Source organism: Callospermophilus lateralis, chromosome 5, assembly GCF_048772815.1.
Source record: "Callospermophilus lateralis isolate mCalLat2 chromosome 5, mCalLat2.hap1, whole genome shotgun sequence".
Taxonomy (NCBI): domain Eukaryota; kingdom Metazoa; phylum Chordata; class Mammalia; order Rodentia; family Sciuridae; genus Callospermophilus; species Callospermophilus lateralis.
Window position 1 is genome coordinate 159,386,385 of NC_135309.1, and position 22,892 is coordinate 159,409,276.

The 22,892-nt window shown below is 48.1% G+C and overlaps 1 protein-coding gene across 1 annotated transcript in view; it reads right to left on the reverse strand.

The window, feature by feature from the left end:
- Window positions 1-2,897: 2,897 nt before the first annotated feature.
- The window catches only part of Adcy2 (adenylate cyclase 2), a 380,087-nt gene continuing 360,092 nt past the window's right edge, over window positions 2,898-22,892 (reverse strand). Inside the window, exons 23-25 of the mRNA XM_076857485.1 lie at window positions 16,392-16,506; window positions 9,185-9,309; window positions 2,898-3,700 (exon numbers count right to left, since the gene is read on the reverse strand). Coding sequence (XP_076713600.1) covers window positions 3,548-3,700; window positions 9,185-9,309; window positions 16,392-16,506 — 393 coding nt within the window. The 3' untranslated portion in view covers window positions 2,898-3,547. The remainder of the gene's footprint in view (window positions 3,701-9,184; window positions 9,310-16,391; window positions 16,507-22,892) is intronic.

The following is a 22,892-nucleotide window of genomic DNA, read 5'->3' on the forward strand; positions in this document are numbered from 1 at the left end:
GCAAGTCATTTGGTGTATTTAAGCCTACATTTTGTTGTTTTAAAAGTGGGGTTTTGAAACCTAGGGCAGTTTGTGTGTCAGTGAGCTGCTGGACTGAAGCCGTGAGCTGTGCTGTGCTCAGGACCTGTGCTGCGGCTGTCACGTGGTGGTGCAGGGGAGGGAGCCCAAGGCCTCTGGCATGCTAGGCAAGAGCTCGGCCGGAGCCACACCCCAGCCCATGGCTGTCATTTTAAACAGTCTTCTTTTTTGGAAGCAGCTGATTTTAACCTAAGTTGAAAATGTTTACTTTGGTACTTTGGAGACAATTTGAAACTCACTCAAGTACTGAGATATCAACTGTATTTTTAACTAATAGATCCTAAGAAAGAAATCATCGCTCATCTACCATTATTAAATTTCTCAGTTTGGCAGTGAATGGGCAAGTGATCTAAATAATTTTCAAAGCAGATCCCCCAACTCTTGGTTTTATTGTTCTGAGTCTGACAGGAGGGTTCTCTAAGGGCATGTGATGCTGAATGGCTGGCAATTTCAAGGCTCAGTGACTCCTAAATATTTCTGTATTTTTTGAAAATGTTTTCAATATAGATGCCTTTTATGTTTATTTTTTTCAAACAAACATAAATAGCTTATTTGGGATGCCCTTGAGCACATTAGACCATATTAACAAAAACATGAAATATATAAAATTTGAATTATAGAAATTCGTACTAATTATTTTTATCCAGTCTTGATTTCAATAAAAAAGTATAAGTGACCTCAATAAGTTAATGTCAAACTAAATTATTTTCATTTTATTTAGGTCAGACCCTACACCCTTAACCTATGGCTTACTCTTAGAAAGCAGGGATGGAACTGGGCAAGGTTTCAAAAGATCTCACATTCATTAGGCAGTAATGGGAAATCGTGTATTTCTATTGGCATTCTCATTTTACAACTTAAAGCCAATAAAGGAATGCCCAGAGAAGTAATCTTACCCAAGAGAAGGTATTCTTATAGTAACAGACTCTTTTCACTTATGAAATTTTCTCTGTTGTTCAGTTTTGTTCCCTGCCGGCTGGATCTATGTGGGCAAAAGAGAGCAGAATGAGGGGCTGTCTCAGGAAAGCCCACCAAGGGGGAGGAAAGAATGACTTAGAGGATTGACCACGAATCTCCGACATCTCTCAACATGTTAAACACTTGAGTCTTCACGGGGCAGGACTCAAGGTGTCACTCAGGAGAGAAGACTTCCTGTGAGGCCTACAGGGGGCAGAGAGCTCTGAGGAGGGTTTTCCACGACACCAGTGGTGGGTGCATGGGCTGGTGGAGGTGCACCATGAGTTTTCTGATTCAGCAGTTTCAGCGGAGCCTGGGAATTTGCCTTTCTAACAAGTCTCCCGGTGACACCAGTGCTGCTGCGTGGGACCCCGCTTGGACAGGGCCACACGCACAGAGCTCTGGCAAGGACTTCAGCTGCTTTCAAAGTCTGTTGTTTGGTCAGACTAGTGATATAGCCTCGGGAGAGAATTCTCAATTTGGGTTCTTTTCACCACCAAGTCAAGTTCGGTGTATCTGTGGGGGACTGTTTGAGAGAGCACAGTGAATTGCCCAAGCTGTAGGAGTTTACCAGGGCAGGTGAGCTAAAGTGACCTAGGGCAGAGAATGTAAGGGGGAAAGCGTCCACCAGGTGCTTCTCCTGACCATCACTGCGAATGATGAGGCCAATTTGAACTCACTGAAACTCTTCGTATCTTAGCCAGATTTCAGTTAAAGGGAAGAGAAATGCCCATACAATATTTTTCTTGCTTCAGTCACCTTTGTGGAGATTTAGGTGTATTAAGGCCAAGGCTGTGTTGTGATTACAGGATCAAAAAATTCCTGATAGAGGCAGAAAATTGAAAAAGTCACACCAGCTTCACACTTGGGTAATGAAGGAGAGATTTGAGTCCAAGCCCTGGCACGGCAGCTGGTATGTGCTGTGAGCACCCTGGCAGGAGCCCGGGGACCTGCCAGACCCCCTTACAGTCATTAACTCCTCTAATCACAGCCTGACCCATGAGCTATCAAGGAGGGAAACATTCCTGAGTGGAATTAAGTGACATGTTCCAAGTCACACAGACAGTAAAAATCAGAGCCAGAGTCCAGACTGGAGACGGGTATGTAAGTCTAGGTCCTCACTAATGAACTACATCTGGGTCCTCTGCCGCTTACAGACTCGTGCCCTGAGCTACAAAAAGAAACCAAGTTTGTCCAACCAGACCATTACTTGCAGTTTTGCTTTGAAACCTTAGATTAAGCACCATTGCTCTATTTTTCCCTATTTGGAAAAGCATAATTTTTTTTACAGTTAAAAGAAAAAAAATACTTTAGTGGTGGGTTGCAAGACCAAATGCTTCCAGGTCTTCTCTCTTGACAGATGCATGAACCCTGGCTCCCGTCTCCTTGAGTCACCTCAGATGTGGTGGGCAGCTGTGGAGCTCTGCAGCTCATCTCCATCCGTTCAGACTGACTGATTAGCAGAGCTGGTCCCAGACTCTTCCCATGCAGACTAAGTCTGCTAGCTCTAACAAAGTGTCACTGTAGACAGGAGCCTGGTGGACAGAGGGGCTTCTGTAGCTTGCACAATCTTTTTGCTCTTAAAATATTTTCCCCTGAAAATATTCTAAAGAGGTGCCAAATTTAGAACCAGACTATGAGATACACAGAGCACGGAGCACTTTCCTTCCTTCCAGGGGGAGTTTCATCAATGATCTGTGTCACTCTGTCCCCATCTGAATTACCAAGAATATCTCAGTAGCAGCTTCGGGGGGCTCTGCGAAACAACCAGGCCAAAATGGAGAATGACAGAAAACAAACTTTAATCTTGGAGCAAACCACAGGAAGAAGAAGGTGAAATAAGAGATGCGGTCACTCTAAGCCAAAGTACATAAAACCTTTAATGAATTAACCTTACAAAAGACAAATGGCGTCAAAACATCAGACGTGTTTGGTACAAAACTGGTCCTAGGCTGTAGGAACTAATTCTGGTGATGGATGGCAACGTGCTACTGGCGCGAGACACAAAAGAGCCCCGGGTCCCCGCTGGGGCCCCGTGGATGACCACTGGCGACAAGACGTGGGTGGGGGAACACAGACTCCATGTGGGGAGACGGAATCAACTTATTCACAAATACTGTGTTTTTGAATATCGGCTAGCAGATGCAGTTGGCGAGCTACCGTATTTTCCAGAAAAGAACATGCACCAGAAGATAATATACACCCCCCAGTTTTATTGCCTTAAGAATTTGTGTTTGCTTCACCTCTCTCCTCTGTCACTCTCTGAAGGCTTTCCTTCCACGCCGCTCCTCTCTCTCTCCTTTTGCTTAGGAGTAAGCACAGTGCAAGTGGCAGAACAATCTGGGCACACATCAGACACCAAACGGTATGCCACTGGGTCACAGGAACGAGTCTGCAAGGGCTCCACGGGACGGGACAGAGCACGCACATCAAGAGGGGGCAAGAGTCATGGTCAGAAAGTGCGCGGCACCTTCCAGGAAACACAGTCTTCCTGCCCGGATGAAGCGACTCCTCAGGATGCCACATTGCTCTGGGAAAGGGACCGGGACATTTCCGTGTTCACAAAGTACGTCTTCAGGTCCCCCTTTCCTTTCACGTTGATGATCCCCCGACATGTGCAGGTGTATCCGAGCGTCTGCAGGACAAGGCTGGTCTCCTCAGTGACCTGCGGAGCACAGAACCAGATGGTAGGGGTCAGGACCCACTCCAGTGCAGGCTGAAGAGCCACAGAACCTGGCACCCCTGGCCCTCAGGAGTTAGCAGGAAGAGGGAGTATTCCACCCGAAGGGATAAGTTTAAGGGCAGCATGTTGAGTTCAGTGTCAGGATAGCGAAAACTGGAAACACTTCAAAATTCAAGTCATCTTCAGGGTTCGGAAACCTGCAGTGCTCCCATGATTGACATCATGGATGAAGCAATGCACTAATGCTGAGCCTTCTCACAGGAAGGAACTGGATCAGGTTGGAGTTCAACCATGTGAAACTCTGTGTCCACATAGATGAGAACTATGGGGAAGAAGGCAAACCAGAATAACGCTGGAGCCTGGGATTTAGGATGATGCGCACAGACTGTCATAATGTCACTCCATAAGACACTAAGTCATAAGCACTAACAGTGTGTTCTGAGTACAGATGGAGAAAGCGCCCGAGTGGAGGGGGGCTGCTGCAGTGGCCTCTCTTTCAGGTGTTAGGCCCACAAAGTGACCTGGAACTAAGGGAGCCAGGGGACGTGCGTTAGGGTGACAGTGGCACTGTGGGTTGGGTCCTGGAAGCTTCCTCATGCCCCTGCACCTACTGGAGGAACCCCTGCCTGCACCTGCCCCCGACAGCACTCACTGTGCCCTGCTATGCGCCCGAGGTGCCCAACTGCTAGTCACATTCAGGTCCTGTCTTCACACTGAGGGGAGCCTCCTGCGGGGCAGGGGGCTTCCCTCTGAGTGAGCAGCACTGCCCTGCGCTCAGCCCCTCGCTGTCTCAGCTGGAGCGTGAGCTGGCTCTCCTGTGGGACCGCTCTTGAGGCCGAGGCCCCAGGTTGCGTGGGGTCCTCCTGCTAGAGTGTTGGGGAGCCTCCTGCGGATGGCATTCCCTTGCGCAGACCCTGGTGAGGGTCCCAGGTGTGGTCTAAGAACAAGGACTCAGCTGCAGAGACGGGAGAGGATCCCCTGGCCGACGGGCCTCCATCCAGTCTCCCCCAGGGGCATGTGGGGCTTGGGCTGGGAAGGAGAGATCCGTCTTCGCCAAGCACTGCTGCTTTGTTACCACGCGAGAAAGACATGGGGGGGAGAGGGGCTCTTCTCCCACTCACTAGAGAAGGCCCCTGGTGCAGAGGCATCTGTGAGACCCTGGCCACCCCAGACATGTGGGGGACACTCCTGTGCTGCACAGGGTTGGCACAGCTGTGATTCTGTGCGCAGCACAGAAGCATTACAACTGACTTTTGGTTTTGGTGTGGATGCCCCCAGGGGACGGTGCAGTGGAAGGGGCCGGCTGGAGGCCCTGCCCACCGGTCAGGGGTACCTCCTCAGGCTGGGTGCTGAGGGAGGCAGAGAGAGGTCCTGAGGGCAGACGCTGCCATGGACGATGGCAGAGGCTATCAGAACCCTCAGGGCCCTGTGCTCTGAGAACCGAAGCTATTACTGCTGCAGGTCTAGGGGAAGCCGGGTGGGTTGCTGAGCAAGAGGGCTTTCTATGCCACTCTAAGGGCCTTGAGCTGGAAAGCACAGTGAGTGTGATGCTTTTAAAAGAGGCTGTTCTTCTGGGTATGGTGGCACATGCCTATAAGCCCAGTGTCTCAGGAGGCTGAGGCAGGAGGATCCAAGTTTGAGGTCAGCCTTGGCAACTTAGAGAGACCCTGTCTCAAAAAAAAAAAAAAAATGGCTAGGAATGTTGCATAGTGTCAAGCACTCTGGGTTCACTCCCTGGTACCAAAAAAAAAAAAAAAAAAGCCTGTTCTTCAGGCCCAGGAGCAGTTTTATCATGGTCTTAGCATCATTTTTGACCTTTCCTGTCTTCTCACTACTGCTTTTGCACGTATGTAAGAGGAGGCCACTGGAGCCAGAGTGAGCTGCACCCTCAGGAGAAGGAATCCTGTGAACGCACAGCTTTGACTGCTGAGCTCAGGGCAGCCTGCATGCACACTTCCCTGGCAACGGGAAGAAGCCTCTCCTATCTCCATCTTGGGTCAGAGCGCACGAGGAGTTTCCAGGTGGCTGATGTGCACCGCATCATGTGGAGAATCAGGAGGCCCCAGGTCCTCTTAGAGAGACAGAGCTCTGACTCCACCTCAACCTTGACTTGACCCCTGGGGGATTGAGGATCTCCATGACGGACAGCCTCACTTAGAGGCTTTTGATTCCCATTTACCCAAGTGCTGGAAAACCTCCTGGAGAGTTGCAAAGCACATTAGATGTCCTGAACGTTCTGAGTATATGGTGGGAACCACACAGGTCCATAAAACCTATACGTGTCCTTGGAAGGGACATGCCAGTCTAACCCCAACAGAGAAGAACCCCGGTTTTCCAGGATTGTTGGGGCTCCCTTGGGCACTATCAGTGGCTAGGGATGCTCATGGAGAAAGTCCCAGAAGCCTTGGTACCACTGGGGAACAATGAGACTAGGCTGCCAAGATGCCTGACTCTTCTTCTGGTGGGCTTCTGGGCAGTGTCCATAGGTGATGACCGCAGCTGCAGCCCCTGTCAGAGGAATCCTACTTCTTAGCCTACTAGGGAGAGGGGAGGTGCCCAGAGCAGATGTTGCAAGTTTACCCTGAGTTGAATCTCAGGAGAAACCAGCCTTCTCTTGTCCCTTGGCAACGGCCAGTTGGTTTGGGGGCGGGGGGGGATCTAGGAGAATTCTCTCCTAATGTATCCAATTAGTTTTCTATATTTTTTCTTTCTTTAAATTTTTTGCCCTCCCTTGGTTGGAATTTTGATTTCTTTGAAGTAACTCCTGACTAATAATCAGAGTGGAAGAAGGCAAACATTAGAGGCAACGTTGGCTCCATTTCATATAAAAATCAAAGCTATATTGGAGTGAAGGAGGTGGAACAGCATTGAGAGGCAGATGAGTAAGTAGAGGTTTAATGAAAAATCCATTCTTGATGATGGTGAGTGAATGGTACTTGAGGACCTTAGCCAAGCTGAGGCACAGCACAGAGATTCATCAATATCCCCCAAAGAGACGGCCATGATCATGTGTGCCCAGGGACATTCATACACATATGCCCTTTAGCAGGAATTTATCTTCCAGAATGCAACGTAGCTGGGGTGAAATGTAAAACCACTGCTTTTTGAGGGTGAGGCAAATAGGAAGCTCAGCAAAGGTGCACCCCCGCACACAGGCATGTGCATCTGCACACACCCTTCCTTCTCACTTGGAGAACGCAGTGCTTCTTTCTAGGCATTGGGCACTGTGCCCAGGGGGTGCGTGTGTCCTGGTGGGTGGCAATCAGCTCACTGGTGTTTGTTCACCCAGAGGAAGACTATTTTCACTAATTTCTAGGCATGCAGCTGGAATCCCAAAGATGATGAGGACCATAAAACCAAGGTGTCCCCAGACTGTTTACTGAAACACATTTTGTGCTATTGGATGGACTTATTCCTCCGTGGGGAACAGATAGTGTGCTTGTGTCAAGTCATTATGGCAGCAGGCTTCAGGAGGACCTAGTACAATGTCATGGCAGAATTCAGTCAAATTCTATAATCTATCAAAACACATTGAGTGGATTTGGGCAAGGGGTAGAGGATGGAAATAATAAAGGTCATCTGTAGCCAAAATTTAAGCAAAATTTCCAAACCACAGTACAAAATGACTTTGGCTGTAAATACATTAAAAGTGACACCTCAACCTTGGGAGTGTGTTTATCATTCTGCATATATTAAAATAACTCAGGGTAAGAAACAGTGACACACACTCTTTAGTTGTTTTTATCCTATTTTTTAGTTGAGTTCTTCAAGTACTGAAATGAGCGGCAGCTTCCTGATTCCACCCTGTGTCCTTCTTTCTTCATCTTCCCCCATAAGTTCAATGGACACCCCTCCTCTGTGAGCCCTCTCTGGCCTTGCCTGCTCCAATATCCACCTCCACCCTGTGACCTTGAGAGCACCCTGGAACTCCTTCCCTCTGCTCTATGGACTCCCCTCACATCCCCTCCCAAGGCCCTCTTCACATGTGGGCCCAAGTCTGCGTCTTGAACTCCTGCTCCTACAGACTATGGGCTTTCCTTCCTCAGCAGACCAGAGGAAGTCCTCTCCCATGGCACTGAACAGCGGCAGCCACACACAGTGATTCCGAGGCCAGCTGTTGTCTCCCATGCATCGCGTGCTATGTGAGGGGCACGATGTGTCTGAAGCACCTTGCTCCATCCGCAGCAGCTGGGCTCAGCACGTGGAGGGCTGGGCAGTGTCTGGGAATAAGTTAAAGAGGACTCTAGGACAGGGTTGCCCAGAGTCCCCCACCTGGCTCTCCTGCTCCCCTGATCCTTCCATCCCAGACTGACCATTGCTCTACTGCAGCCCTGGGGTCAGTTTCAATAGCATTCCAATAACAGAATTTTTCCTATTATCTTTTCAGCAATTTAAAATTCTTTTTTTTTCTAGAATATGAGCAGTGCTATTGTAATTAGAGCCACTTTATGAAATTGATTTTGAACGTTAGATCTTCCCTTTCTCTCCCTTGGGTGTATCCCAGAGCTGCTGGTCACTTCTGGCCCTCCAAATCCAACGCGAGGCTGAGCTGTGCCGTCTCATGCTGCCTCACTTTCATGTCTCACCTCCTGCCAGTTTTCTCCTTCTCTCCTCCTTCCAATTCCAGCTCAGTGCCTTCCCTCCCAGGAGGGCTGACAGGGGCAGGCAAAGGTTCTGGGTGATTTCAGCTGCACATCCCAATCCCTCTCCCTTCCAAAGCCCTTTCCCAGGTGCTGGGCCTGGGAGAAGGAACAGGAGGGGAGAGCAGCACTCCTGTTCTTAAGGCTCTGGGCTACCCACTGCCACTGAGTCACTGCCAGGCCACCGCTGTTCTCCTGAGTGCATCGCCTTTCTGTCATGTTCTGGTTTGGATGTGAGGTGTCCTCCAAAGCTCATGTGTGAGACAATGCAAGAAGGTTCAGAGGAGGAAAGATTGGTTGGGAGAGCCTTAGCTGGATCAGTACACCAATCCCCTGATAGCAGTCAGCAGGGTGGTGAGTGTAGGCAGGTGGGATGTGGTGCAGAAGGTGGGTCACTGAGGACATGCCTTTGGGGTTTATATCTTGTCTGTGGTGCGGGGAGCTCTCTCACTGCTTCCTAATCCCATGTCCTGAGCTGTTTCCTCCTCCACATCCTCCAGCCATGATGTTCTGCCTCACCTTGGGCCCAGAGCAATGCTGTTGGCTGTATGGACTGAGACCTCTGAAACCGTGAAACCCCAAAAAACACTTTTCCTCCTCTTGTCAGGTCTTGTGGTCACAGCAGTGAAAAAAGCCAACTAAAACATATTATTAGAATTTCGTTGTTGTTGCTAACAGAAAGTGTAGAACAAACATTTCCTCAGTGAAAGGCCTAAGGAATTTTGCTTTTTTCTTTTGGATTATTATATAATGGACACTACCACTCTATTTATTAATGGTTTCTAAGAGAACAGACTTGGTCAGAGATTAAAGGAGGGGAAATCACCTGTATTTTGTCCATGACTCCAGTACTGTCCATCCTGCTGGCCACGTTGACGGTGTTGCCCCAGATATCATATTGTGGCTTCTGGGCTCCGATGACGCCGGCTATTACAGGTCCATGGTTAATGCCTGTGACACAGCAGAGTTGGGTGAAGAGATCTGAACGACAGCAGTGGTCAGGAAAGCTTTCAGGGTCTACTTGAGTCAACAGTGGTAAACAAACATTAGCCCAACTCATGAAAGTCTAAAGCCAAGCCAGAAGATTCCTCTAACTTAATCATCTCAAAGTATTCCACGAAATAAAAAAGGAGGGAACCCTTCCAAACTCATTCTATGAGGCTAATAGCACCCTGATACCCAAACCAGACAAAGACACATCAAGCAAAGAAACTTTAAGACCAATATCCTCAAAAAAATTCTGGCCAATTACATACAAAAACATATTAAAGAAGAGAGTGCACCATGATCAAGTGGGGTTTATCTCAGGGATGCAGGGTTGGTCCAACATATGGGTATCAATGAACATAATTCATCATATTAGTAGAATTAAAAACAAGAATCATATGATCATCTCAATTGATGCAGAAAAAGTATTTGACAGAATATAGCGCATCTTCATGTTCAAAACACTAGAAAAACTAGGGATAGTAGAAATATACCTCAACATTATAAAAGCTATATATGCTAAACCCAAGGCCAGCATCATTCTAAATGGAGAAAAAAAAATGAAAGCATTCCCTCTAAAAACTGTATATTTTATTAACACACATAAATCAAACACATTCCTATACATCAGCAATGAATTTACTGAAAGAAATTAGGAAAACTACACCATTCACAATAGCCTCAAAAAAAAAAAAATGAAATGAAATACCTGGGAATCAATCTAACAAAAAAGGTGAAAGACCTCTACAGTGAAAACTACAGAACACTAAAGAAATAAATTGAAGAAAACCTCAGAAGATGGAAAGATCTCCCATGCTCCTGGATAGGCAGAATTAATATTGTCAAAATGACCATACTGCCAAAAGCATTATACAGATTTAATGCAATTCCTATTAAAATCCCAATCATATTCTTCATAGAAATAGAAAAAGCATTATGAAATTTATTTGGAAAAACAAGAGACCAGAATAGCTAAAGCAATCCCTAGCAAGAAAAGCAAAACAGGAGGCATCACAATACCAGACCTTAAACTATACTACAGAGCTATAGTAACAAAAATGTCATGGTATTGGCACCAACATAGACTTGTAGACCAATGGTACAGAATAGAGGACACAGAGACAAACCCTCATAAATATGGTTATCTCATACTAGACAAGGGTGACAAAAACATTCACTGGAGAAAAGATAGTCTATTCAACAAAAGGTGCTGGCAAAACTGGAAATCCATATGTAGCAAAATGAAAGTAAATCCCTGTCTCTTGCCCTGCACAAAACTCAAAGTGGATCAAAGACGTAGGTGCTAGAACAGAGACCCTGTGCCTAATAGAAGAAAAAATAGGCTCCAATCTTCACCACGTCAGTCTAGGATCTGACTTCCTTAAAAAAACTCCTAAAGCGCAAGAAATAAAATCAAGAATCAATAAACGGGATGGATTGAAATTAAGAAGCTTCTCAGCAAAGGAAACAATTAATGAAGTGAGGAGAGAGCCTACAGACTGGGAGAAAATCTTTACCCCATGTACCTCCGAGAAAGCATAATCTCTAGAATATATAAAAAACTCAAAAAACTTAACACCAGAAAAACAAATAACCCAACCAATAAATGGGTTAAGGAACTGAACAGACACTTCCCAGAAGAAGAAATACAATTGATCAACAAATAAATGTAAAAGTGTTCAACATCTCTAGCAATTAGAGAAATGCAAATCAAACTAAGATTTCATCTCACTCCTGTCAGAATGGCAATCATCAAGAATACAGGCAGCAATAAGTATTGGTGAGGATGTGGGGAAAAAGGTACACTCATACATAATTGGTGGGACTGCAAATTGGTGCAACCACTATGGAAAGCAGTGTGGAGATTCCTCAGAAAACTGGGAATGGAGCCACCATTTGACCCAGCTCTCCCAATCCTTGATTCATACCCAAAGGACTTAAAATCAGCATATTACAGTGAAGCAGCCACATCAATGTCAACTCAAAATAGCTAAACTATGGAACCAACCTAGGTGTCCTTCAATAGATGAATGGATAAAGAAAATGTGGTAGATATATCCAGTGGAATATTATTCAGCTTTAAAAAGAGAGAAATTATGGCATTTGCCAGTAAATGGATGGAGTTGGAGAATATCATGCTAAGTGAAAAAAGCCAATCCCACAAAATCAAAGGCCACATGTTTTCTCTAATATGCAGATGCTCATTCACAATAAGGTGGGGGTGGGGCACTAGGGAATAGATTACCTTAGATTAGGTAGAGGGAAGTGAAGGGAGGGAAGGGGAGGAGATGTGGGGATAGGAAAGATAGTAGAATGAAACAGACATTGCTCCTGTATGTATATATGTGCCTGCATGACCAACATGATTCTGCAACATGTACACTGAGAAAAATGAGAAATTATATTTCATCTATTTATCATATACCAAATGCATAAATTCATTCTATTGTCATGTATAACAAATAAATAAATTAATAAAAAGTGATACAATGTTTAGGCTTGTCCATTTTTTTCCCCAGAGATCCTGACACCTTTTTATATGGCCATGTATCATCATTCTATAACAGAAAACCGTTATGTTTCAAAAAACTCAGCATTACCATGCAGTTTTCTAGAATCTTGGGCAAGAGAGGCTCGTTGTTCTGCTTTCCAACATTTAAAGAATTAATGTTAATTTGGAAATCTGCACATTTCAGTCACCAGTGGCCATGCTGAAGAGATGGGCTGCTCTCTGTTGGCCACCGTTGGACTCCCGGGTTCCCTCCGGCACTTTGCCACATGGCAAGCACAATGACAGCCACCTGAGCCACACTAGCACGGCATTTCCCTGGTGCTTTGCGTGTAGAAGCTCTTCTCATTGTCACGACAACCCTGTGAGGTGGCCACCTGTCATCATCGCCGCTTTCCAAGTGAGGAGGCAGAGGCAGATGCCGTCACGTCTCCTAATAGGAAACAGACTCCCAGCTCCGCAGCAGGCAGGCAGGGGACATGGGGCCCCACAGCCCCTGCTCCTACAACGGGACTCCCCTGTGCAGCATGTGCTTCTTGGGCATGTGGTCACTCTCACAGGCGTGCTGTTTGATGCCGCGCCCTGGATTCCCGAGGAGCCTGTTGACAGTGCTCTTCCCCACTGCTGAGTCGGGCTGCGCCGTCTTCCTGGAGTCTGCACTGCTGCCAGGAAAAACTTCTACTGAGATCAGCGTTGGAAAGCCTTGAGGGCAATGGGAAGATCTGGACGGAATACACATCTGGAGAAACCTTCCATGTGAGAGAATGACTGGCCCTTAATAACACACAATGGGGAAAAGTTAGAAGTGGAAGGCAGGGTTGGAGGGGCAGGCGTCTTGCATTTGGCGGCTAGGCAGGGTGGTCAGAGTGACGCTGACAGGGGCCACTCTTCACGACACATATGACCCATCTTTGTGCCACAGTGTCTTCCCCCTTGTGGCAGTCTGTCCTGCCCTGCATTCATCAGAGTGAGGATGACTAGCTGCTGGGTCCTGAGCCTCGCCAACTATGGCCCTCCAAGTGGTCGCTGGGAAGCCACTGGACCACTCTCCAGTTTGTAAATTCAGGCTTCTTGTACAGCAAAGGAAAAACATAGTACTTAATGTCCACTGGGTCACTCTCCTGACCCAGCCAGCCCACCTCCTGCCAGGGCCTGCTGGGTTTATTGGAATCCTGGCGTACATGGGTTTTGCTTCCCCAGACAACCAGGTGCCCTGGGCTGCCTCCCGTGAGGAAGACAAGAGTGGTTTGGCACATCTCCCTCTCTCGGCGGCACAGGATGGGATGCAGAGGTGGCACCTAACATTAGGAGAGAGTTTCAGAAATCGAATCAATGTTTCCAACAGGGGGAGGCTTGGGTTCTTTCCCAGCTCTGCTCCAAGGGCAGGATGATTCTGTGTTCTTATGGCTTGGATGGTGAGGTGTCCTCCAAAAGCTCACATGTGAGACAGAGCAAGGAGGTTTGGAGGAGAAACGATTGGGCTACCTCCTTAACCTAATCAGTGAGTTAATCCCTGATGGGATTAACTGGGTGGTGGCTGGAGGCAGGTGGGTGTGGCTGGAGGGAGTGCTCACTGGGGTGTGGTTGTGGGGTACATATTCTGTATCTGAAGCGTGGAGTCTCTCTCTGCTTGCTGAGCACCATGTGAGCTGCTTCCCTCTGCCACACTATTCCACCATGATGTCCTGCCTCACCTCATGCCTTGAGGAGTGGACCTGACAGTCTATGGACTAAGACGTCTGAAACTGTGAGCCCCTAAATAAACTTTTTTGTGCTGGTGGGGTCCTTTAGTCACAGCAGTGACAAAGCTGAGTAAGACACATGCCCCGAGAACTCGGTGCAAACACACAGTTGCTCTGGGAGGCGCAGAGGAAGGCCACACCCAGAGGTAAAGTCATCTGTCACCTCCCCACATTTTCTCCTGAACCTCACCCTTCACCTTGCTCCAACTGCATTGATTAATGAGGGTGTTTCTGAGAAAGTCAATTTCTGCTGGTAGATTTACTTCCTTACTGGTATCTTCAGGCAAAGCTTCCTCTTTTCATGGACATTCAGCCTTGGGAATGGTCCAAATGCTGCGGCATAAAATCTCACAACTATGAAAGAGCGGAGAAACTCGTTCCCCTGTGATTCTCTGAATACTCAGTAAAACTCACTTCTGCTTTAGGGAGCAGAGCCCAGGTGGTTTATTCCAGCTGTGTCACTGGGCCACAGCACTCAGGAGTCAGCTCTGGACACTGGCCTGGGACCCATCCCCTCATCCACCAGCTTTCCTCTGGCCGCGTGGGCAGCAGCTCTGGGCCTGGGGAGAGCCCAAACTGATCTTGCTGGCAGCAAGGCCGTCTGTATCCAGGGCAGAGTGTGCCTGATCTGCGGTTCTGACTAACACTGATATCACAGCGTGGTGTGCCGCAAGGAGTGCCGGGAGTGAAGTCAGCTCTTCTTTGTACTTTCACTTTTGGGGGACGATATTATTCTCCAGAGTTCCTGCCTGTGAACTGCCATCTGAAGGCACCAGGTGCTGAGGTCAAGCAGGACAGCCACATGATGGGAGAGGACAAGGGTTTGGGGAAAGGAAGACTCCGGTCAAGTGCACCAGAGAGGCCTCCTTAGAAAGGAGGCTGAGCACACAGACGCCTCCCGTCATTCAGCCATCAGCCTACAGCCACACGGGCAAACCCTGTTGAGGGGGGTCATCCAGTTGCTCATTTTAGTTTGTAAAGTATCAAGACAATTGTCTTGGGTGTAGCACATGTGACCCACAAGTGTCCCATTCCCATGCTGTAGTGCAGGACGGGATCGTTTTGGTCCACACATGTGTGACAATGAAGGTTATTTCTGCAATAGCTTTTTCAAAAGATTCAGTGGTTTGGACGCGGTGCCAATGTGTTCCCAAGGGCTCTTGCATTGAAAGCTTGGTCCTCAATGTTAGGTGGGGGGACCTTTAAGAGGTGGGGCTTTTTGCCAGGTAATTAGGTCATTGGGTGCTGCCTTTGGAAGGTTTTGCTGGCTCTGAGTGAGTTCCCACGACAACCTTCCTTACCAAAGAACAAGTCTAGTCCTTGAACCTCTCTCTGGCTTCCCTTCCTGTTTTGCCACATAAGCTGTCACTCCCACTCCCACCATGATGCCACCTGCCATGTTTTGATGGGGCCCTCACCACGGGCTGGCTGGCTGGGGCTCCCAGATCTTTTACTTTCAACCTCCCAAATTGTGAGCTAAGCAAATCTCTTTTTTTTTTTATAAAGTACCCAGCTTCAGGCATTTTGTTATAGCAATATCAAAAGGGTTAGTTCAGAGGAGTAGTATGAAAGTTTGAGGACAGCATTTCCTAGTGTCCAGGACAGTGTGATGCCCACCTGCTCTGCTTCACAGTATGTTTGGCAGAGCTCTGATAAAAGTTCTCTGTCCACAGAGGTAAGAAAGTGTACTAAAATAGCATGCTTGAATACTGGCATCTAATAGACATACAGAGAAGAGAATCACATTTGCTAAAGATGTAAAATATTTCCAGGTTTTTAAATTCAGGCTTCTTGTACAGCAAAGGAAAAACATAGTACTTAATATCTAGATTTTTTTCCCTAAAAGTTGAAATCTGTATTCAAGAGAAAGTTAAAAACCATACAGATGGAGCTTGCCACAAGAACTACTTTTATAGGGACTTTTGAAAGTAGCAAAATATGTTGCCAAGAAAATGATGAAATTGTCAAAGAAGGTTTTATAAATCATGAGGGGCTGCGGGCAACTCTGCCTGCATTTTGAGGCAGCTGGGTGTCAACTGCACGGCTTAAAACATTTTGAATTAAGAAGTTGTAAGTGGTAAGTAATCATGAAGCATGTTAAAAAATCAACTTAAAGTTTGTTAAGACCTTTTTAGAAATCAGGAAGTTATTTTCTCAATGAAGTAAAAGTTATTATTTTTTTTTATGTTAAAAATTATTGTTTTTTTCCCCTAAGAAAAAAATCAACAAAGGAAGACAATCAAAGGCTATGACTATTCCAGAACCTAGGACGCATCTGGTGTTCTTGTAGGCTGTGGTCAAGGAATCTGGGACTGTATTTCAACAATACTAATATGCACTTTTAATGACATTTCACATCTCTGAAATCTGGAGGAATGTTTTAGTCAGTGGCAGGTTCTAGCTTCACTGGTAGCAGCTATGAAATTAGCAGAGCATCTTCAATGGACACCTTGCAGTCTCTGCACCTCTGGATGGCTATACATTCTGCGCTGTGCAGACTGGACCTTGGTTGGACAGCGGGTGCTGTGGAGATAGATCCGGTTCACTCCGCACTTGCTAAACCATGTGCAGCGTGGGTCCAACCAGAGGGGGTGTTTTTTTCTAATTTGCATAAAAGTGCTTTAGGGGCTCACTGCTTCCCCAGCCCTTCCAACTGCAATCCAGCTCAGCTCCCCTAAAGATGCATTTGCAATTGTTCTACTCCAGCATCACCAGGGGCAGCAGTGTTCCTGTGCCTCTGTTCCGTGCTCCTGGCCCCTGCCCCGGCTGAAACCCCATCTTTTTGTGCCACCTACCCACTCGCAGCTTGAAGTCATTGAAGGAGTGCTTGTTGATGGCATCCAGCTTGGCCACCAGGGCAAACGCAAACTCCACCATGGTGCCTATGTGCAGGTACTGCCGCTCCGGCTCCTGGAAGAAGGTAGACATGGTGATTTGGGTCAGAGCTCAACAAAAGGAAGCTTCTCCTACTCAAGCCTGAGCTGCAGTCTGAAGGCCACACTGACAGCTCTAAGACAAGTGATAAGAACTAAGCCTCATCTGGAGGAAGCATTGGGTTGGAATCCATGTTGCTGGCAACAGAGACGTGAACCTCTGGAATAGAGGCACCGTCAGACAAAAGTAGCGTGGTGGGCTGCAGTGTGCTGGCTCCCAGGTAGCACACTTCAGGACAACCGCCACTGTTCCCAGGCCCTGGCTTTGGGAACGCCCTTCCTCTTTCACCCTTGAATGCCTGGAAGCGGAGAGTCTTGTGGCTGAATTATGTCCCCCACCCCAGAGTCTTATGTTGAAGTTCTAAGCGAGGACCACAGAATATGACTACTGGGATGTGGAAATAAGTCTTTAAAGAGTAATTCATTGAGGCCATTGGGGTGGGCCCTTATCTAATTCAGCTGGTCAAACCAGGGTTTGAACTCAGGGACACTTGACCACTGAGCCTCATCCCCAGCCCTATTTTGTATTTTTTTTCGGGGGGCGGGCAGGGTCTCCCTGAGTAGTTTAGCACCTCGCCATTGCTGAGGCTGGCTTCGCACTCACGATCCTCCTGCCTCAGCCTCCCGAGCCGCTGGGATTACAGGTGTGTGCCACTGTCCTCAGCAAGATTAGGACACAGGCACACACAGAGGGACAACCCCATGAGGACACCACGAGAAGAAGTCACCGCCCACAAGCCAAGGAGAGGCCTCAGGAGGAGCCCACCCTGCACACACCTGGATTCCAGATTCCAGCCCCCAGACAGAGACGGTCACCTGCTGCCACTGAGCCTCCCAGTCCTGCCACCCTTTGTCACACCCGTCTCTCATACTTGGTCAGGGCAGCCCTTGCAAACTAACGTAGGGGGGACAATGTCCTCTCTACGGTTGCCGTGTGTTTCATCATCCCGTGGGGAGGAGAGGAGGCCCAGGGTTTCCACGGACGACAGTGGCAAGGTCTATGTCCATTACGACCGACTTACACTGGTCACTCCTGTTACTAATGTATAACACCCATTGAATTTATGTTTATTTCTGGAATTCATCCATTATTAATTTCTGTATTTAGTTACACTTCAAAAATGATTATCTATTGTTATTTGTGAATGATTCTGACAATATAGTAAATTTGGACTTTCTGAAAGTCCCGGCTTCCCCCACGTTTAATGATGAGATGCACCAAAACAATTCAGAGAGCGGAGGCTTCCAAGTCCCCGTGAGCTGCTCTGCCTTCCGGGCTGAGTGAAGCGTCCAGCCTACTGTGCGCCTGTGGCTGGGCAGGGACATCAGAGCCAGAGAACCCTGCTGCGCTCACTGGGAGCAACCCAGGGAGCCTCTCCCCTCATCTCCGCCTTCACCCAGACGGTCTTGGACACAGGAGAAGCACGTGAAATGTTTATGAGCCACTGTGCCTAGGATGACAGGGGGACAACCAGGAGGAAACGGTGGGGGGTGCCAGGTGCAGAGCTGGCGGATCCCATGGGGGAGGAAGCCCACTGATGCTCCTTTGGGGGCACATGCCCAGGAAGGAGCATTGCCCGTGGAGAGTGATGACAAACGCCCTCTCAGAGGCTCCGCAGGGGTGGGGGAGCAGGAGATGAAGACGGTGGACATAAGCCATGCATTCAAAGCCCAGGGAGGGGGAGAACCGAGGCAGCACTGATGGAAAGAGGAGGTGACCCGAGGGTGGCTCCCCTGATCTGCAGAGTGATCTAGCAGGAATGGGGAGGCAGTGCTCCCCAACTCTGCTCCTCCCCGCCTCCCCCTGCTGAAACTCAGGCTGGGCAATTCTTTGTTCTGGGGACCATCATGCATCAGCACGGGCACCCTGCAGCCTCTAGGAGACATGAGTGGCACCCCACTTCTAGCTGTGAAACCAAGTGTCTCTTCTTATTGGCAAATATCCCCGGGAAGTGGGGACTGCTCCCGGTGAGAGCCACAGCACTAAATAGCAGAAACTTAGCGGAAAGAGGGAATAGGCTTCAAGAGAAGGAAGAAGTCCATCAAGAGAAGGATTTCTTCACTTTGTCAAGTAAATTGTATCTTCTAGAAAAAATAATGGAAGAGCACTTTTGCTGTGAATTCTCACCATAAAATCATGGGAGAAAAAAATAGTGAAATCCTTGGAACCACAAAGCCACAGTCAGCTGACTCTGGTGGCAGTGCAGTGTCATTTCTTGCTGTCATGACTTGTGGGGAATGCGGGCTTCGGGGCCTGTGCCATGAGTTGGAAATCATCTTGCTCCTTAGCAGGGAGCACGGGCTGCAGAATCAACAGGCAGGGCGTGTGTGGCTCAGACTGCAGCTGTCCCCTGGGGAGGACGGACTGGCCACGGGGAAATGGTTTGGTATAAAGTGCAGCAGGCGCGCTCTGCTCTCTAGTGAGTTATCGCCACATCCGTTTTCATGCAGCAGGTTTAAACCTCAGGTTTTAAGTGACCTGAGTAATAAGAAGAGATTGAGTTTGGGGAGTGGGGTATAAATCCAACGTCAAGAACTCATAAGGGCTTAGTAAACCCTAGGAAAAAATAGGCTTGGTCTCTGGAAGAACTCAATTCATTTTGAAAGGTGCTTCTAACTGAGCTCTTGATAAATTTTTGATGGAAGTATGAAGCAGTTATTTCTCCCATGACCCAAATAATTTCTGCTAGATACCTCCTAATAGGTAGCTGACTTCCAGCAACACAGCAAGACAACCCAGTGGCTACTGAGATCACCTGAAGTCAAGTGACTGCTTGGTAACCACGGAGGTGACCTCTTAGGCTAAAATTAACATGACCTCCTCCCCTTCTTCCTTCTGTGCATTGAGCGCCTGCTGTGTGCCCAGCTCTGTGTTCCCTGATGGAAAACTCTTGGTATGCAAAATCCCACTTGCTTGATTTGTAGGGGACTTGGACTGTCACTTAAGAAGCACTTTTTCCTTCTTGGAGCTCCCAGAAGATCTGATTGGACCTCTAAGTTCTCTGGATAGCTGTCAGACCTCCGGGTGAGCCGGAAGGACTCTTGCTGTGATGTTCTCTGCTCACCCCAGGAAGGGATTCAGTGAATACTGCCTGAGTCTGGCAAAACTGGGCTTAGCCACAGGTTCTGCAATCATTAGCTGTGTGACTTTGGTTGAGTCACTTAACTTCACTGGGGTTCAGCATCCTCACTAGTAAGTGGGACAATAATTCTCTACCCCATTGGGTGGTGGTTAGGATGATGTGAACTGACACAAATAGTACGTTCAGGCTCTATCCCTAGGGCTTTGGATCATCTGCCTCCCTTTGTGATGGAGAAGAGCGTCCCTCTGCCCAATGAGAAGGGCACCTAGGAGGTGTGTTTCTCAACTTTCCATCACTATGACAGAATACCTGAGGTGCACGATTAAAAGGAGAAAAGGTTTATTTTGACCCATGATTTCAGAGGTTTCAGTCCATGGTCACTTGCCCCCATAGCTCTGGGCCGGGAGTGTGTGTCACTTCATGGCAGCCAGGAAGCGAGAGATGGGAAATGGCCAGGTGCCAACATCCCCTTTGAAGGCATTTCCCCAGTGACCGGACCTCCACTCACGAAGCCCCATGTCCTAAAGGTCCCACTACCTGTCAATGGCACCGTGAGCTGGCAGACTGTTAGCATGTAGGTTTGGGGGACACTGGCTGGGCACCCTCCTCTTTCCACACTCAGAGCATCCCGTGCCGATGGGGCTTTGGCAGTGTCTCTGAGAGCCTCGGATGTGCCGTGATGGGGAGGCTCATCCTCTCAGTTGTCAGCTGCCTCTTAACAGCACACACAGAAAGAGGCTTCCCCCGCTGGTGGCGCATCATGGTACCTTGGTGTTGGTACAAAAGTGCGCGGCTTTGGGACAGCGCCTTCACCTCAACAGCACCTGTGTGGCTCTGTCCTCAACAGCAAAGGGACAGGCTCCTTGTTGCTTTCCATGAGCACTTCTGCCCCTGGATCCTGGCAGCGGCAGGAGCCTCCTCCCTGCTGTCTGCTCCACCTGGCCCAGCGGGGTCCCTCTGAAGCTCCCAGCTCCCTGCTCACCCTGGAACTGCTACCACTGTTCATTCCCCACTCTGAACTCTGAGGGAGGTCCGTCCTCAGCAAGTGCCCCAGACCAGGCATGGGGTGGGGTGAGTGGGGATCCCCAGACTGCTGAATAAAACCCCCAACAGTCAACCTGGACAGCTCCTAACACGTGCAGAGACCCAGTGGTGGAGGTGGAAGGAAAATGTTTCCTTCCATTGCTGCCAGAGAGCTTGGGCTTGCTAACACCCTGGGTGAGCAGGTGCAAAAGTCCTAGGGTGACTCACATAGAGCCTGGGATCTGGCTTGGCCTGGCAGAGGGAGCGGGAGAAGTGTGAGGAATACTCAGTGCAGTAGAATCTCAACCAGAGACTCAGAGGGCACTGTGGACAGGGTGGTGCTCCACAGGGAAATGCCCACAACCCACATGCCCAGGCCTGCTGCCAACTTGTTTATATATAGTAAGCAATCAAATACTAAGTGTATGTTAAATGAGGTTTAAATGAAATAACAATTTAAAAAGGAAATAAAGTAATTAAAAAGTAGTTACAAATATTAAAAGTAATCACAAAACCTGACCTGTACCAGAGTCCTCCCTTGATAAGGAGTGAGCGCCCTACTCCCTCTTGCTCTCTGCGCTTCCCTCCTCTGTGTCTGGCCCTGTAAATCATTTCCTTCCAGAGTGTTAGAGGAAGGGGCATTAAGGTATCTGAAACCGTGACTAAAAGCTAGCGGTTTGGCTTCTTACAGCAACAGTGTGACACAGGCATGGGTTTGAACAAGTCTTCAGCCCTGTACTTTGGTTTTGACATTGAAGTTCCCACTAGAATTGATTTGCAAAAGATCAAAACTGTTCACATCATTGCAACGACCAGCGATGGCTCTGATTGAGAAGTTCGTCTATGAGCAGGTGAGGCTCTGGGGAGCCCAGAGGCTCCAGGCCACGGCGCGGTGCAGACTGACAGCCGAGGAGGGCAGGCCAAGCATGAGCCTAGCACCTGCTTCTGCCCCGGCTGGTCATTGTCACGGGGAATGAAGACCAGGCAGATAGCCCACCCCCTTTCAGGAGAAGCCAGAAATGATCGTTCTTCAGTGAAATGTCCGTAAAAAAAATACTGGTTAGCCAAAAATATGCACACGTGACCACAAGCTCGCTGACAGGGCTTGAAGTCTAAAGGCCACAGAAAGGAACAAGCTGGGCACTGCAAGGGAGGGGCTCTGAGGATAGTGGGTCCTGGGGCAAAATGAAGGCCCCAGACAGGGGCAAGCCCCAGCTCCTGTCGTGCCGAGGCCCACCAGGACATCTGGCCAGCCGGGCGCCTGCGTGGGACCCTGGGAGCAGGTCCATCCCGGTGCTCTCCACTGCTGGACGAGCCCCCGCTGCTTTCGAACCTGCCATCAGTTCTGACACTCATGTCTTCTCCCAGTCACTGTGTCGTCATGCTTAGAAGTCACGGTCTCATTCAGGAAATGGAAATGCGGGGCAGCTGGAGCGGCCGCGGCTCTGTCCTGACCGGGCACTGGTGGGCTCCTAGGCCCTGGTTTCTGGATGGATAAGAATGTGGCTCCGGCAAATAGGAAATGCAGAGGTAATTACAAGTGAAGCTAAATTTCAAAAGGCTGTTATTCAGATAACTTTTGTATTTAAGAAAATCTCATTAATCGTTGGGAAGCCTATATTTTGCAAATTGAGTTTCTTTTGTTACAAAAATAATTGTTTAAGCCATAAATTGTATTTTGCTTTCAACTAGAGAAACAAACTCTTAAGCTCATTTCAGGTAAGTTAATAAATAGTGACATTCATTTCTTATAAGATAACTAATATTAGCATTAACATTTTTTGAGCATGGTATTTTCCCCCAATCAAGTGTCATTGCACTTAAGGTTGACCTTTCTAAGTTTCTAATTAAAAGCTGTAATCATAAATGACTAGTATTGAGTAGAAATTTCCTGCATGGTTATCATAACGACATACGGTTTTCATTTATGTCAAACAAAGCCTTAACTCTGTTCCGTTGGAGAGGGTAACGGTATCAATCTGCAAAACAGAGTATAAACCCCACCGTCTCATCATTGCCATGAACGTTTTATCATCTACCGTGGCCGAGGAGTCTGGTACATAGTTTTCATATTAATGTCATTTTCTCAACAGCCTCACGAACTGGGGTGCTCACTTTATGTAGAAGGAACATGGGACTTGGGGGACTTGGCTATGAGGGTAGTGAGCGTGCTCATTTGGACGCCATGCTCTTTCTTCTTCTCCCTGAAAACACTCTCTGGGAACAGGTGCCTGGTGTGGATCACTGGGCAGTCAGG